The 16,745-nt window shown below is 37.7% G+C and overlaps 1 protein-coding gene across 1 annotated transcript; it reads left to right on the plus strand.

Annotated features, from left to right (window-relative positions):
- The first annotated feature begins 8,089 nt into the window (after positions 1–8,089).
- On the plus strand, positions 8,090–16,222 carry LOC6567341 (mycosubtilin synthase subunit C). Its single transcript, XM_001993803.3, has 7 exons — positions 8,090–8,382; positions 12,459–13,554; positions 13,936–14,103; positions 14,161–14,932; positions 15,300–15,390; positions 15,458–15,633; positions 15,704–16,222. The coding sequence occupies exons 2-7, from the start codon at positions 12,459–12,461 to the stop codon at positions 16,029–16,031; spliced, it is 2,631 nt and encodes an 876-aa protein (XP_001993839.1). The 5' UTR covers positions 8,090–8,382; the 3' UTR covers positions 16,032–16,222.
- The last annotated feature ends 523 nt before the right edge of the window (positions 16,223–16,745 follow it).

Raw genomic sequence — 16,745 nt, forward strand, 5'->3', positions numbered from 1 at the left:
TTATAATTACAATTTTAAAGAATTAAATAAAGGAAATATTTAATATGAAAAATAGTTCAACAAATATCCAATCAGACCAAAAATGTCTATATAATTAATTTAATTAGATTAATTTAAGAAATTAGAGTTTGCAAAATACTGAATAATGTTGATCTGAGAATATATTTTCCTTCCCAACTTTATCTTATGAAGACAATTTCCAAGAAATTAGAGATTTAAATATACTGAATTTTTTCGGTTGAACATGGTACATTTTTTCTTTCTTAATGTTTTCTCAAGGAAAATTTCTTAGAAGATATTATGTCATTTTAATTGGGTATATTCAGCGTATATTTTTTCTGAGTGTGTGAACTAATAAAGATGCGCTGTTCTGTGGGTGCGGGTGCGGATTGTAGTTGTAGGTGTGAGTGGTGGAAGACCGCCCTGCGACTTGGCCTTCATTCGCTATGCGCGTGCTAATCAAATTGGGTCTAGTCCGTGTCTGCGCCTTTGTCTATTCCCACAGTGTGCCCCCGGGTGTGGGTTTGGTAGTGGGCTTGTTTATCAGTCGTCTGCGCCTAATGTGTAAGTATGCCAAAAGTGATTGCATAATTATGCAAATTCCCACCCCCATCCAAGCCAGGCAGCCCCCCTTTCAGCACAATATACGTCTAATGAATTACTCAGACAGAGGCCTGAATGGCGGCACTGTCGGAGATATTGGAGCACACAGATGTGATAGTCACAAGAGGAGAACTCCTTCGTTGAGTCAGGCGGCGTCTCTGCCGATTCGAGTGTAAACAAATGCCAAGTGGCATCTACCAAAAGTTGATTATATAATAATTTGTTATTGCCTTCGGGGTCAATCGATGCGTATTAGGCTCAATCGAATTGGAAACGAACCCCAAAATAAGTCAAAACAGTTGTGCCGAACAATTAACACCCCCTAACAACGAATTCCCAACCCTCCCATCAAAGATCGATAATTGCGCTGACAGTAAATTAGGCGCTCGCTGGCTGGGAAAATTCGAAAGTACCTCCGATGCCTTTCAACAGCTCATATCGTCATCAGGCACTCATAAAAACAAACATATATATATATATATAGGTGATCATTTTATTGTTGTTTGTTTAGCCTGCTATAAAAAACGCACAACGCGAAAAGTTCTATCGAAAACTGAGCCATAAAAATTATTTAGCACGTCGAAAAAAAGTCGAGCTAAATGTAAGGTAAATAAATATATAATATGAAAAACAAAAGTTTAACGAGTGCCAGCGGTATTTCTTTTTGGGGTTAAGCAAACGAATGCAATGGAACTATATATTGCCACGCCCCATGCCGCCCCTAATGGGCCCACAAGAAAACCCACGGCACGCCTTTTATTTGCATAACTCGGTGACAGTTGAGTTTAATTTTTGTTAAAAGAAATTCACAATGAAAATGTTGTGACTTATTGTTTCAACTTTTGCTTTCGTGACTCACATGAAACAACAGCAATAACAATAATACAAAACAAAAACAATGATATGATAAATTTCTTATTCAGGCGACGTCCAAGCGATCGGCCCCAAAAATCCAAAAAACCGAACAAAAAAAAATCACAAAACAGAAACACAGATATTCGAAAGGTCTCACACATGTCTGGCAATTCAAATGGACAACTGACTAAACGGATCCCCCCTCCTTTTGTCCAAGTCCCTATGTTTGTTGTCTTTTGCCATCTTTCTTTCTTGTTTTTTTTTCCAGCGCGTAATTAGGCAAATCGCTAGGCATAAAAAATGAGACGTAGCAAAAAAAAAGAAAAGAAAAACAAAACAAAACAGAAAAAGCGAAACAGAGATAAATTCGCAACATGAAAGAGCAACGCATAAATCAGCATTTATATAAATGAAGACATTTGATGTGGAACTGGGACTCATGTCTATATCTCTGACAGACATCACATACTACAGTCAAAAAAAAAAAAAAAAGCCCCAATCAACTGGCAGTGCATGCTGAACCAAATGCCCAACAAAAAAAAGGCCTGCGCGGCGTATACGCAATAAATTTTCATATTTCATATGCCGTACGCCTTTCCTTTCCATTTTATTCCGTTTGCATATTCAGGAGTGACGTCGCAAAAGTATTTTGGCCTGGCCCAAAATAAAAGACTCATAAACAATAAATGACCACGTTTTTGTGTTTATTGTAAACAAAGGCCTGAAAAGCGTTAACAGATGTGGCATTTAAGCACTGCCTTTTAATAAGCCCGTTGCGCGAATGCCGTTAACGATGACGATCTGTTCTTAAGCAAACAAAACTGCTGGTTTATAAATACACGTGCTTATTAATATTTAGTAGATAATACACATTTTTCGGTTGTCAACAAGTCAATGCCAAGGTTGACATAACGACGCCACTGAGCCCATATGCTCGAAATGCTTGTCAGGGTTTGAATGAATTTGCAAACCAGGAGAAAACGATTTAAAATTAATTATGGTCTGTGTTTTTTTTATTGTATAAATTAATTTGCATATTTGGAGGAAAACTAATTGGAAGTTCGTAAAAATTCGTTTTATTGCAAAAACTTCTGAGCTAAATGTTGAAATGCATTTTAATGCATTTACTTGGAAAACAAATACCAAAGAAATAAGTAAAATATTTGAAGATTGAAATGCATCAAACACGAAAAACTCGATTGAATTTAAAAGCAGCGAACTGAATTTGGAAACCAGAAGGAAACGATTAAATGTTTCTTTGCTCTTTTTTATTATACAAATTAGTTGATATATTTATTTGAAAAGCAAATGAAAGTTCGTAAAAATAAACTTCTGAGCTAAATGTCGGAATTCATTTTAATATTGTTTCAACTCCGAAACACTCGCTTAAGCCGCTAAATAAATTTTATTATAAAAACTTCTCAGCTAAGATTGAAATGCGAAATAAATTGGCTTTAATTTAGTATATGTATATGAAAATGGCTTCAAATTAATTGATTCATTTATTGGCTTCCAACAATTCGCAGCCCAGACAATAAAATTTTTAAGACATTGGAATAAGAAAGTGAAGTAAACTTTAATTTAAATGCGATTTCGACAATAACTAATGGTTAATTTTCCTTATACAGACTACATATGTATGACACATCATGATTGATCGAAATTAGATAAATCTTTTCAATATGTCACATAGTACATGTTAACGTTAAAGCACCCACTGAGGAGGGTATTAAAAATGTGAAGTGCGTGACAAGGTCTGATAAGGTGGTCGAGGAGAGGCAGATTTTGAAAAACAGGCTGCCACAGATTTCAAGTGCAGCAAATGGCAACTAAAACAACAACTACTTCAAGCTGTGAGTCGAGAGAGGATGATGACAGAGCGATTCGCGAATGGGAATGGGAATCGCACTCAGAGCCGCATTCAACATTAATTTGTCAATGTTTATATTTATATCTTGAAATCAATATTATCAACAGAATCAAGGCATAGCATTAATAATAATGCTTAAGCATTCTAGCATAAAAACGCGTTAGCCACGAATCCCAGCAATAGATATATATACACATATAGAGGGCATGAGGAGGGCAGGGAAAAGTGATTAAAACACGTATATATGCAAATGCCGTGTTGAGCCGTGAGTTTAATGAGTTGTGTATCAACAAATGTGACAGCCTCCGAGAGAGGTGCGCTTGAACAATACTTAGCTAAAGGCTATAAAATCGAGCACTTAGCGCTATATATCTTTTTTTACATTTCTTGGATATTTGTTTATACTTCATATCTATGCTTCTTTGTTATTGGAGGCTTATCAGTTTAAAAGGCTGGTTTATCAGTGAAAATGCAAACAAAATTGAATGAAAAACTTACCTTAAGTTTTGCTAGAATGCGTTGCTTATTGAAATGTTTACGCTTTTTTTTTGTTTTTTAGTTTTTTTTTTTTTTTGTCACGTGTGGGTTATTTTAGACTGCATGTGACATGTGCATTAATTTCTCATGTCAAACTACACGGCAACACTTAACGAAATGTTGTTGAACATTTTTTGTATGCTTTGCGTGTAATTAAGAAACATTAACACGACAACAACAACTAAGTGCAACAGCAGCAGCAGCAGTAGCAACAGCGACAACAACGTTGGAATTAATGCCAGCCACAAAGTGCAATGAGATAAAAACAATCATACAAACAGACACGCACTCACACACACACGCACACACACACTCGCACACACACGCACGTACACACACACACACACACACACATACACAGGCACGCATGCACTTGCTTAAGACAAAGCCAAGTGGCCCGAAAGAAAGGCGGCAATGCAGCTGTCACAGCCACTAACCGTTGTCTGTTGTCTGTTGTCTGCTGTCTGTAATCTGTTTGCAACTGTCAATCATACGCCGATGTACCGTTAAACTAAAAAACTGCACGAGATGCCGCCGAGAGCGCGCCAATGTGTCAATTACAAATTGTACTTGTCTTCCAAGTGATCCAGTCAACCGCTCGACGGCAAGTTTTCCAAAAGACTAAAAACACGAAAAATTTCCTAGCAAACAATTTTCATACGCGCCGCAAAATTTGCCGGCTAGCGGCCAACTGTGCGTTCGGTTAAAAACAATAAGCTTACGGCCAAAAGCTTTCATTTCGCTAGCCAGCGTCTGAGAGCTTTCGGCTATTCATGACAATTTGGCGCGTAAAGCATTCATCGTCGTCGGGGCTTTTGTGAATGGCGGACAACAAAAACGTTGCGCTAATTGAGCGTGACAAGTGAGGCAGGTTAAGGCGGCTGCGGGGTGTGACAACTGGGCTTGAACAAAACGTGCGTAAAAGCTGATTTGGCTCGCTTACAATACAGGGTGATGATGATGACTATTGAGAACGTTGAATTTTTCGCTATTGTTTGGCATTTGTGACATGCAATCAATCATTACCTTTTCATGTTGCAGTTATGCTCATATAAATATATGTATATAACTATTTATATTCATCAATAATCAATTGTCTTCACTTGCTGTACTATTTTTTGGGAATTCAACAGTATTGTGGTAATCACCGAAATAATATAAAACTTCTATTTTAAAATTTGTTTTTTTGGATTTTATAATATTTTTGGAAGGAAAAAAATCATAAAATCGTATTTATTTACATTTATTTTAGGTTATAAATATAACAGGTAAACCATGCCGATAAGTCTGCTTAGTTTTGATCAATTTAAAGGACTTAAGCATTTATCATTTTCATATATTAACGATATATTAAAACGAAGCTCAAACATATATCATTTTAAGAGGCGAGTATTTTATGCCATGTATTTGTCAACAAATCGATTAATTTGCATTTATGTGCACTTCTCACTTACAGTCTAATTTATAGCTAGGAAAATTAAGTGTGTTACTTGTGAGAAGGAAAGTTGTTTAACGATTAATAAATGTAAAATAAATGTTAATAGGACATGTCTACAAAGCTACAGCGACTAATAAAGCAGTCAATATATCTTAATTCGATGCGGTCAGTGCCAATACAGATAATTTCAATTACTTGATTTACATTTCGAGACAGTTTACGTTCATTTTAGTGCACTAATCAACCACATATTTACATATATATACAAACACCTGCAGATGCAGACTACTCAAATCAGCTCAATTAAATTAGAGTTAGAACATTTCAGTTAGATTAAACGATTATTTGCCGAACAACAATCTAATTATTTTTTAATTGCACCAGACAGTTTTTCAATCACTTGAATCAGAACATACAGCACAAGCTGACGACAACATCACTTCCGCAATGGGCGCCAAAAAAAAAAAAAACGAAAAAAAAAACGGATACCATATATATAAATATATACATAAATATTCCTATGGATTCTTGCAAGTAATCTGAGCAAGTGCGAAGCAAATGCTGACGGTCATGGCGCCAATATTTCTGTGCTACACAATAAAGCTAATACCCGTATCCCATATTGATAGCGTGCCGATAAAAAATATACAGTTGTCATTGTCATTGTCATTGTTCAACATGACGTATGCGCGATATATGGAACTAATCAACAATGTGAATTTGGCGCGGATTAAGCGCGCACAGCTGCAAAACAATAATCAGCTAATCTAGCGTACAATTAACACCTTCAAAATGTGTGATGAATCAAAAAAAAAATAAAATAAAAATAAATTAAATAAGTAAATAATTACTTCATTACCTGAACTCGAATTTGTTGTTTTTATATTTTGCATTATTTGTCGAATGTTTGTTCAAGGAAGCACGGAAGCAGAGCATTCCACACCAATTTTTAAATGTCTCACCATAACAGGCTACTATGTCACCAATGAAAACAAAAAAGAAATCTCTTTAAATCGAGTTGGTTTCGTTGGTAAAACAGCAAAAAATTAAGCCTAATCAAATGCGTCACACTTTCTTTTGGAGACTTGATTTGGACAAACACACACACACACACACACATTCACACAAAGTCTGGAAACGTGACCAGGCCACGCGCGGGCCAAGAGATTCCGATCTGGCTTAGAGTAGTATATGTATTTTTTATGGTCATTGAACGAACCCGTTTTTTTTGGGTTCTATGTATTGGTTGAGATGGCTTCTGAGTGATATTGGTTAGTAGCGTCTTGCTTGGCTAGCTGAATAACAATTAATTGATTGACAAAATTGGTATCTGGAATTTAAGTTCTATTGGAATTCGATTGGAATTTGATTAAATTATACATTAATTTACAAATTTATGTAGTAATTAATTGTCTTTCCACGTAATGAGTCTTAACAGGCGTTTTAATTATAAATTGTGATTTATTTGCACAATTGAATGAAGCGAATACTTTATTGAACAATTTGTTGTCGAAAATTTGCACAATTTTATTGACTAATAAACTGAACTTAAAGTGATTGATTTCCAGCAATTGCAATTATGATTAGTTTTATTAATATTTTTATTCAGTGCAATTAGTCTTACGTGTGTAATGGTAATAACTAACAGTTGAAACGTGGCTTTCGTGACCCAATCAGCAATTCAATAAATTAACAAAACATATGCTCATACATATGTAAATTTGCATTGATATTCAAATCATTTAGTTCAACCACTCATTAGAATAGATTTCATCAAATCGGCTTAGATTTCAAGCGCTTATTTATGATGCGTAGATATCGATTTCTTTACGGGGTTATTGTAGGAAGCTACTGCATATATATAGAAGTGTGATCCGTGCATTATTTATAGATCACACAATTGATCCATACATATGTATATGCCTTTATTTATGATTGATTGCGACAAGAATTGAATTAATGATTCTCCAATACTATATCGATTTATATAAGGTCAACTAGTGTAGAAATATAATTTTGTGATTTTGTTTTTTTTTTTTTGTGTTTTGTAAGCAATACATATAAGAATGGAAGTGAATGACAAGCACATATGTATACAAATACGATCTACAAATTATGGGTATCATTAATGATAATTCCCCCCGATGAGATACGCTTGCGCGCAATTCCAGTCTAGAGTCATAGGTTTTGATTTAGCATTCGATTGCACGTAAACGATTTTGTAATTGGCTATGAGCAATTCCTTTGAAAAGAGAGCTACGATTTCTGTTTAAGCGTCGCTTTGCTACTGTGTTCTTTTTTTTTTTTGTTTTTTCTTTGTGGGGCAGGTGCGTCATAAAACAGTCTGCCGAGGGATTTCCACACGAGCCAACTAACAACAGCTAGTCATCCAAACTTGCGTGTGTTTGTGTGTGTGTGTGTGTGTGTGTGTGTGTGTGTGTTGACAGTGATGCGTTTGGCACTGCCAATTAGCGATTGTCATTACCAGGAATTTAATTTCATTTCCTACGTCACTGAACTCGGCAAAGCTAACTAACTACCTAGTCCCAAAAACGATATTTTTATAAGCATAAAAAACTGTTTATGATAAACGCGATCTGCGAAAGGCAATTGCAGGTGCTTTAAGAGCAGGAACTGGTTTTAGTTTTTTTTCGAGCTGCGCCAACTGCGACGAACAAGAGCGACGACGTCGACGCGAACGATTAACGCTGGCGTAGCTGCCGGCGTCGCTGCCAATGAACGTCCCATTCTGTGGTATATAAATGTTAGTCGTATGCTGGGATTCTGATTAGTCTGTGAACGGCGCTTACGAGTTCCATAGTACATTTTTTCGGGTTGCCTTTCAACGCACTGTGAATCGCAAGTGAAGTGAGCCAAGTGCTGGAAAACCCCAAAAAAAAAAAATAGTTGAAGAAAAAGAAATACAAGAAAAACTAATTCAAGTACAAGCAAACGAGTATTTAAATTTTTCGAAAGGACTAAGTTGGAAAATAGAAAGCGCGCTGACAATTTAAAGTAATAAAAGTTAAGAAGAATCAAAAATCAATTTTACAAACCTACAATTATTCAACAATTAAAAGTACGTATACAAAATTTTTAAAATTGAAATTAAATTTAAAATAAAAAACCAACGATTTCTCAACTAAACTTAAAAATTTTAAAGCGACATTTATGGAAAAGGCGCATTTTCCCCAATATTTAAACAAAGTTTCAGAACGAAACTTTTTAGTTACCTAAACAAAGCTAGAAACTTTTTATGATTTATAGTGCAAAGTATTTTAGTTGAATATTCATAATTCATAAAGAGTGTTATAGTTTATTGCATCTGACAATTCACATTGTAAAAATTAATATCAATTTTCCCACGCGTGATTTCTAGATATTAATTTTGATCATTTCGATATTTTTAGCCCCTGTTGTGCAATATTATCATGTATGATTACTTTCAGAACCCATAACTTACTTAAACGAAACTTGTTTGTTGCATAATACAAATGCCAAAAAAATGCGACGACATTGACATTCAATAAAAATCAAGGAAATGCTTTGTAATATACGAAAATGAAATGAAAGTCGATTGACAACAGGCAGTTTTTTTGTTTTTAAAGAATTTACGTCAAATACAAAAGGCAAATAAAATTCAAGGCGCTGCCTAAGGATAAATTTAATTAACGATTTTCTCAATGCTGGCAACACTTTAAGCTTAAAGCGACAAAACCCATTCGTCATAAAAGTGAATACCAAGCAAAACCATAAAAATTAATAAATGACAAAGAGACGTAAAGTTGCAAAACATTAGTGCATAAATTGAAAGCTGAAACAAGTTGTTGTTGTTGTTGCGGGTTGTTGCTTGTTGCAACAACTCTTGGCATAAGCACTTAAGTTCTGCATAGAAAACAGTCATCGCTAAGCATATAGAATAATAACATCAAGATTAATGTTATGACAGTTAGTTTGTGACAAGTGATCGTTTAACTAATTAACAAATGAAATCTCGCTAACACAGTAATTAGATTAGAATTGAGTCGTTTGTCAATTGTTGTTAAGAGAAACATGTTTCACTTATAGATTAATTGCACCTAAATTTGATGTATGGATATATATGGATATAGCATACATACATCCAACGAGCATTGACGTCAACTTGTCAGTTCTATCTATCACCTATATTTATGCAGAAATACACAGCAACTGTGTGTTTTTGTAATTCACACACAGCTCCCTCTCTCTCCCTCTCTAGCACTCTGAGTTGTCATTCAATTTGACTCACAATCGGAAATTCTGAAAGCCTGTGTTTATTGTGTAGATCCCCCCAAGCAGACCTAGGTCATATGTTGCACCCTGCCAGGCCTTCAATTGGACACTTTTTACTCAATTAAGCAAATCAACAGTAGCAACAACAAAAACATAAATCACAACGATATGATTTTGATTATGATTGTGCATCGAGTCTCACGTTGATTCGACAGTCCAGCAGCAGATACCAGCTGATATTTTTTGTAAATTGCGAATTTAATTAGACACACCATAACAACGGAAACAGATTCCAGACTCAGAGATTTAACAAATGCTGCCCAACTGACCTTAATCAATGTTGTTGCTCTACAAATACTTGCTTGGTCATTGGCAGCAAAAACTTAACACGTCAAGACCACAACAAAACAAAACAAAACAAAAAAAAGAACAAAACACAGTTAACAATTATGTAAATTACAAATTACATGCCGCACTGATAATTATGGAACGATTTTCCAAAAGCGTCAAAAATCACTGCAACACAATCTAACTCTAATGCAACCTTGACGTGGAAAATTATAAGCACCACAACAAAAGCTACACAATAAGCGATTTAATTTTGTAAATGCTTTTCGATTGAGCCAGCCTGTAGCCGCTGTAGCCGCCTTGATTGCTGGACACTGCACAGCACTGCACACCACAGCACAGCACAGCGCAGCACAGAAGAGAACAGCACAGAACAGTACCTAGCAGAGTTGAGTGGAACAGAGTCGAGCTTTAATAGTTAATAGTCTTATGGCTTAGATTTCACCTCATCAACAGAGGCAGCGATGCGATGCGGTACATTAAATCGATGATGTGAAAAACCATGTGCAACAAACTAATACAAAAAGGTTAAGAACAAGTCTGCTACGGTAACAATAACAATGGACGGAGATGCCACCATAAAGATACACTCGACTCTTTGATTCGATGCAATGTATGAGCATTGTATGCAGATGATTATAATACATACACACACATACACAAACACAGAAGTATGTGTACATATGTTTATGTGTTTAACATTATTCATTTAATTTGCTCAAGTGTGTGGCAGCGCGCCCAGCTAATTGGGCCCACACGGCGCATACGTAACGCGCGCGCTTGGGAAAATCTCGGTGCATTGAATTGGCTGGTTGCCTTTTTGCCACATTACGTATATATACATATGATCCATACATAAAGGTGGACTTTAACCGCTGTACTGGCATAAACTATCGAAAATGTGTGCCAAGCCATTAATAGATTACAGACATTGGCCAAAGCCGATTATAAAGTTATGCCAAATATTTCTTAGCTGAATACAAAGAAAACAAAACAAAAATCAATACAAATTGTGCAATTTCGTTGACGAACTTGTTTCGCCACCCGGAACGCTAATTAATTGGCGGTGTTTTCTTCGCACATCGGATATTAATAACGTATGTTTAATTCATAGAACGCTTGTACAAACCAGAAAGCCTCCACAAGTTAAGGTTTTTTCTCCTGAAGGCGGAATCAGAATTGGCAAGGCTTTAATGCAATTCAGCGACATATTTAATTGATATAGAAATAATCAACAAGACTACCGGTAGTTAACTCAAGCGACTTTAATGAGATGTACATGAAAATAGTTTTTAATTTCAATTTGAAATGAAGCAAGACAGAGGACAAGTAGCCGACAAGTAATTACCTTTGTGGCCCACTCTGCTAATGGATGTCTTTTAACTATTTGATTTGAACGGCGACGCGTGCGTTGATGGTTGACATTGGAGCCAATGCGACAGACATGGAGACCGAAAGAGAGAGTGAGAGAGTGAGAGAGAGGGACAGCAATTGAATTGGTTAACCTGAGAGTTGGACAACCAGACGTTGTATGCTCAACGACATTCAGTTGGATTTTTAATTGAATTAAAGCACTTATGTGAAGTATAAGTGCAGCTTATAACCCCCAACATACCAACAACTTAGTCTTACAGCTGACCAAAGCGTGAATAATAATAAATAATATCAACACATTTTCCTAATATGGCTTATAATTGTAGCCGTGATTTGATTTATTTCACACTTGCAAAAGCCTAATTAATGCTGACAGACAAATTGCATATCGCATAATAATTTATTAATAATAATATTCAACTTTATAAGTGATTTGCCCACTTAAATGAAGTCATTCGTGAATTTTTTTTACAAATTTGATACAAATTTGATTAAAAAATTTCAAATAAAATTGCATACAACGGTTTTTCACCATAACCGTTCCTCTGCGCAATTTCAACTTTCAATCTTTAATAGCTTCAATTGTTATTTTGTTCAAATGAGATAACATTTTCTTGTTTATGTCATACTTATGAATTGTCAATCACTTACTTCTGAATTAATGATTATTTCATAGTCTTGTAAATGTATTTTCGCATATAAAAGACGCCATAAATAACAACCTTATATATAGTGTTCCACTTTACTAGCACTTCCTGACATGTAATATCGGTCTAAGTTATGAGACATTAGCATCCATAAAAATTAACAGCTTACTTTTGCTGGAATAATTTACGAGATCAGCGGCTACTGCATAATGGATTTAGTATTCATCTTAAGCAAGTGAATGGAATCAATAATTTGTTCAAATAGTTATAACTTTTTAATACAGCTATCTAGCGAAATATTGGCTAATAAATTTATAAATTTACCATTTTAATCGTATAATTTACATAGTTGCTTTCAAATTAAGTGGAATTTTATCTCAAGTGCTTGCTCTCATTTGAATCAAAAATTGTTTTTTTATTTTTTCATTTGCATTTTAATTGATCGCAAGTAGAACTTGTTTACTTTGAAATATGCTTCCAAATACGCGATTAACCTTCGGGATTTTTGTTTGTTTTATATGTTTCCTTCAAGATGGGTTCGATGCCACAGCTATCAATTGTCAAGGGCCAGCAGCAAGATTATGTGCCGCGTGCGCTGCATCGCATCTTCGAGGAGCAGCAGCTGCGAAATGCCGACAAAGTGGCGCTCATCTATCAGGGACAGGGCCTGGCACCCAGCCAGAGCAGCTATCGCCAGATGAATGAGCGTGCAAATCGTGCAGCACGTCTCCTGGTGGAGGAGACACATGGCCGCTTCTTGCAGCCAAACAGCGATGGTGACTTTATTGTGGCCGTTTGCATGCAACCTTCGGAGGCGCTGGTCACCACATTGCTGGCAATTTGGAAAGCGGGCGGCGCTTACTTGCCCATTGATCCCAGTTTCCCAGCGAATCGTGTGCATCACATTCTGCTCGAAGCACGACCGATTCTGGTGTTGCGCGATGACGATATCGATGCCCAGAAATTCCAGGGCACACCCACACTATCGCTAACCGAACTGTATGCCAAATCGCTGCAGTTGAGCGGCGCCAATTTGCTCTCCGAGGAGATGCTGCGTGGTGGCAACGATCACATCGCCATCGTTCTTTATACCTCGGGCAGCACTGGTGTCCCCAAGGGTGTGCGTCTACCACACGAGAATATCCTGAATCGCCTACAGTGGCAATGGTCGACATTCCCATACACATCCAGCGAACGGGTGGGTGTGTTCAAGACAGCGCTTACCTTTGTGGACTCGATTGCCGAGCTGTGGGGTCCGCTGATGTGCGGTTTGGCCATTCTGGTGGTGCCCAAGGCGGTCACCAAGGATCCACAGCGTCTTGTCGCGCTGCTCGAAAAGTACAAGATCAGGCGTCTGGTGCTCGTGCCCACCCTGCTCCGTTCCCTGCTCATGTATCTGAAGATGGAGGGTGGCGGTGCGGCCCAGAAGTTGCTCTACAATCTACAGATCTGGGTCTGTTCAGGTGAGCCACTGGCCGTGCCGCTAGCCAGCAGCTTCTTCGACTACTTCGATGAGGGGGTGCACCATCTCTACAATTTCTACGGCTCCACAGAGGTCATGGGGGATGTCACCTATTTCGCCTGCGAGAGCAAGAAACAGCTCAGCATGTACGACAATGTGCCCATAGGTGAGTCAAAAAACACATTATCTTTAAGATAAGATCAATCTAAATCTGAGAATAGCCCGTTGATGTGATTAATATTTAATATATATGTATATATTTTAATAAATATAATTAAATATTACTTTTATTAACTATTAGTTACATAAGCTGAAACAGTTTTTAAATACGATATATCAGAGTTCAAGATGAGTTAGATATTTAATAGAATTAATTGTAAATAATCATTTAAACTATAATCAAAGGTTACAAAATTTTTGTTTTGTTGAATTTTGAAGATATATTCAAAAGACAAAGGATTAAAATGTTGTTTCTCTTAAGGTTTTGGCTCTAAGCGTTTTTTTTTATATAGTACAGCATAGAATAAAATGTAAATATATTTCATAGGCATACCTGTCTCCAATACTGTCATCTATCTATTGGATGCCGATTATCGTCCCGTCAAGAACGGTGAGATTGGCGAAGTTTTCGCCTCGGGCTTGAATCTCGCTGCCGGCTATGTTAATGGACGTGATCCCGAACGCTTTTTGGATAATCCACTTGCAGTGGAGAAGAGTAAGCTGTCGCATAATTAAAAGACTCCTCCAATTCTCAACCCTGACGCATTCACAGAATATGCGCGTCTCTATCGCACTGGCGACTATGGTTCCTTGAAGAATGGCAACATCATGTACGAGGGTCGCACGGACTCGCAGGTAAAGATTCGCGGACATCGTGTTGATCTGTCCGAGGTGGAGAAGAATGTCGCCGAGTTGCCGCTGGTGGAGAAGGCCATTGTGTTGTGCTATCGTGCTGGGCACGTGGATCAGGCCATTCTTGCCTTTGTCAAGCTGCGCGACGATGCTCCGATGGTGACGGAACTGCAGATGGAGGGCAGGCTCAAGGATAAGTTGGCTGATTACATGACGCCGCAGGTCATCATATTGGAGCAGGTGCCGCTGCTGGTCAACGGCAAGGTCGATCGCCAGGCGCTGCTCAAGACATACGAAACGGCCAACAACAACGAAGGTGATTCCAGCATTGTGCTCGACTTTGACTATACCCAGGTGCCCGAGGAGCTCAAGCTGACGGCCCGTGATCTCTTCGAGACGGTGGGCGGTGTCATTGGTCGCTCCACACGCGCCAGCTTGGCGCCACACAGCAACTTCTATGAGCTGGGCGGCAATTCGCTGAACTCCATCTTCACCGTCACTCTGTTGCGCGAGAAAGGCTACAACATTGGCATCTCCGAGTTTATAGCGGCCAAGAATCTCGGCGAGATCATCGAAAGGATGGCGGCCAATCATGATTCAGTGCAGCTGGAGGAGGAGATTTTGAATGCGTGCCCCCATCTCAAAATGGAAGCGGAGCCACTGCGTCTGGAGCATCGTCAGGATGTGATTGAGTAAGTACATAGTAAGGGAAACATGTGTATTCCAGGTCCTGTTTATGAAATTGTGAAACAAATATGGGTCACTAAATTTTCTGAAGTCTTCTTTAGTTTCGAAAATCGGATTCAAAAATCAATAAGAATTTTTATTTAGTGCACTTAAAAATGTACTCTTTCTCTTTCCTTTGAAATGAATTCGTTTTTAGAAAGCTTAAAAAGTGTATTTCAGTTACTTTACTTACATTTGAAAAAAACTGAACTACTTTTCAGGTCGTTAAATCAGTGCATTTAGTCGTTCTTCAAAAAATTATAATCTTCTGAACTATGCGCATATTTTTTCAACATTTTCACTTAGCCTAATTCAATATTTTTTTATTTTCAGCATCATTGTGTCCAGTTTCTACAACAAGGCCGACCTGGAGCAGTGGCTCAAGCCAGGTGTCCTTCGCAGCGATTACAGCGATATACTCAATGTAAGTACCCAAATTCTACCCATGTCATGTGGCACACCTATGCTTATCATCACTTATCCTGCCACAGGACATTTGGGACGTTTTGGTGGAGCGTGAATTGAGCTTTGTGGTATACGATCGTAATACGGAGCGTATTATTGGCACCGCTCTGAACTTTGATGCGCTCAACGAGCCCGAAGTGGACATCAAATCCAAGCTGCTGATCGTCTTTGAATTTCTCGAGTTTTGCGAGGGTCCCATACGGTAAGAATGCCCCGTCCAAGATATCACGACCATTTAATTGATCTAACTAACATCGAGTGTGAATTTACAGTGATAACTATTTGCCGAAGGGTCTGAATCAAATACTCCACTCATTCATGATGGGTACCGCCGAGAAGCTGAATCCGCGCGAGAATATCGCCTGCATGCACTACATGGAGCACGAAGTGCTCCGAGTGGCACGTGAGAAGAAATTCGCCGGCATCTTTACCACCAACACCAGCCCACTGACCCAGCAGCTGGCCGATGTCTACCACTACAAGACGCTGCTCAACTACCAGGTTAACGAGTATGTCGGCTCCGATGGCAGCCGACCCTTCCGGGATGCGCCCGATGAGCAGCGCGCCATCGTCCACTGGAAGGAGGTGGGATGCAAATAAAACTGCACGAGGACTGCTCTCAGACCTGAATCTATTCGTAACGAATTTAATAAATAGCATGTAGAATATAGATTTAACCTGTAGTATTATACCATAGGCATTGTCTAATGAAATATCATCAGTTTATGTTGACTAGTTGTAAGAATTCAATGCAATTAAACAAAAACAATCAAAAAAACGATTCAATTTAATGAAAACAAGTTGTCATTTGACTTGGTTCAGCAAAACGAGCTTACATGACTAAGTAATACCCTGTGCCCTGATCTAAGTCGATCATGTATACGAAAATGGGAATACGATTCAAAACTGGATGCAATCAAACCCTTTGATAGATTTTCTAATATTCAAACTGTTTTCTTAATTTCAGAATCGATAGTTAACTAAAATTTACATAAAATGTTTCATCACTCCAAAAAGCGCTTTTGGAAAACGGTAATTATCGCTTTTAGTCGTTATAAAAATTCAGAAATCAAAACTAGATCTCTGACTGGTTAACAATATTGGTCTAGAAGTAGTATATATCTCACACCTGCCCACATTTACCCATTCTTCCCCCACTACGGATGCAGGGCATATAAAATCATTATTGTTGATAAATTGTGCAATAAATAGCAGCCTACTTTTCCATTGAGTTAAACGATGTAAACATTAAAGCCATATATATGGTTGGTTTATTCTAGAGTCTATTACACATTACTCAAGATTAAATTAACT

Source organism: Drosophila grimshawi, unplaced genomic scaffold (genome assembly GCF_018153295.1).
Source record: "Drosophila grimshawi isolate 15287-2541.00 unplaced genomic scaffold, ASM1815329v1 contig_311, whole genome shotgun sequence".
NCBI classification, from domain to species: Eukaryota; Metazoa; Arthropoda; class Insecta; order Diptera; family Drosophilidae; genus Drosophila; species Drosophila grimshawi.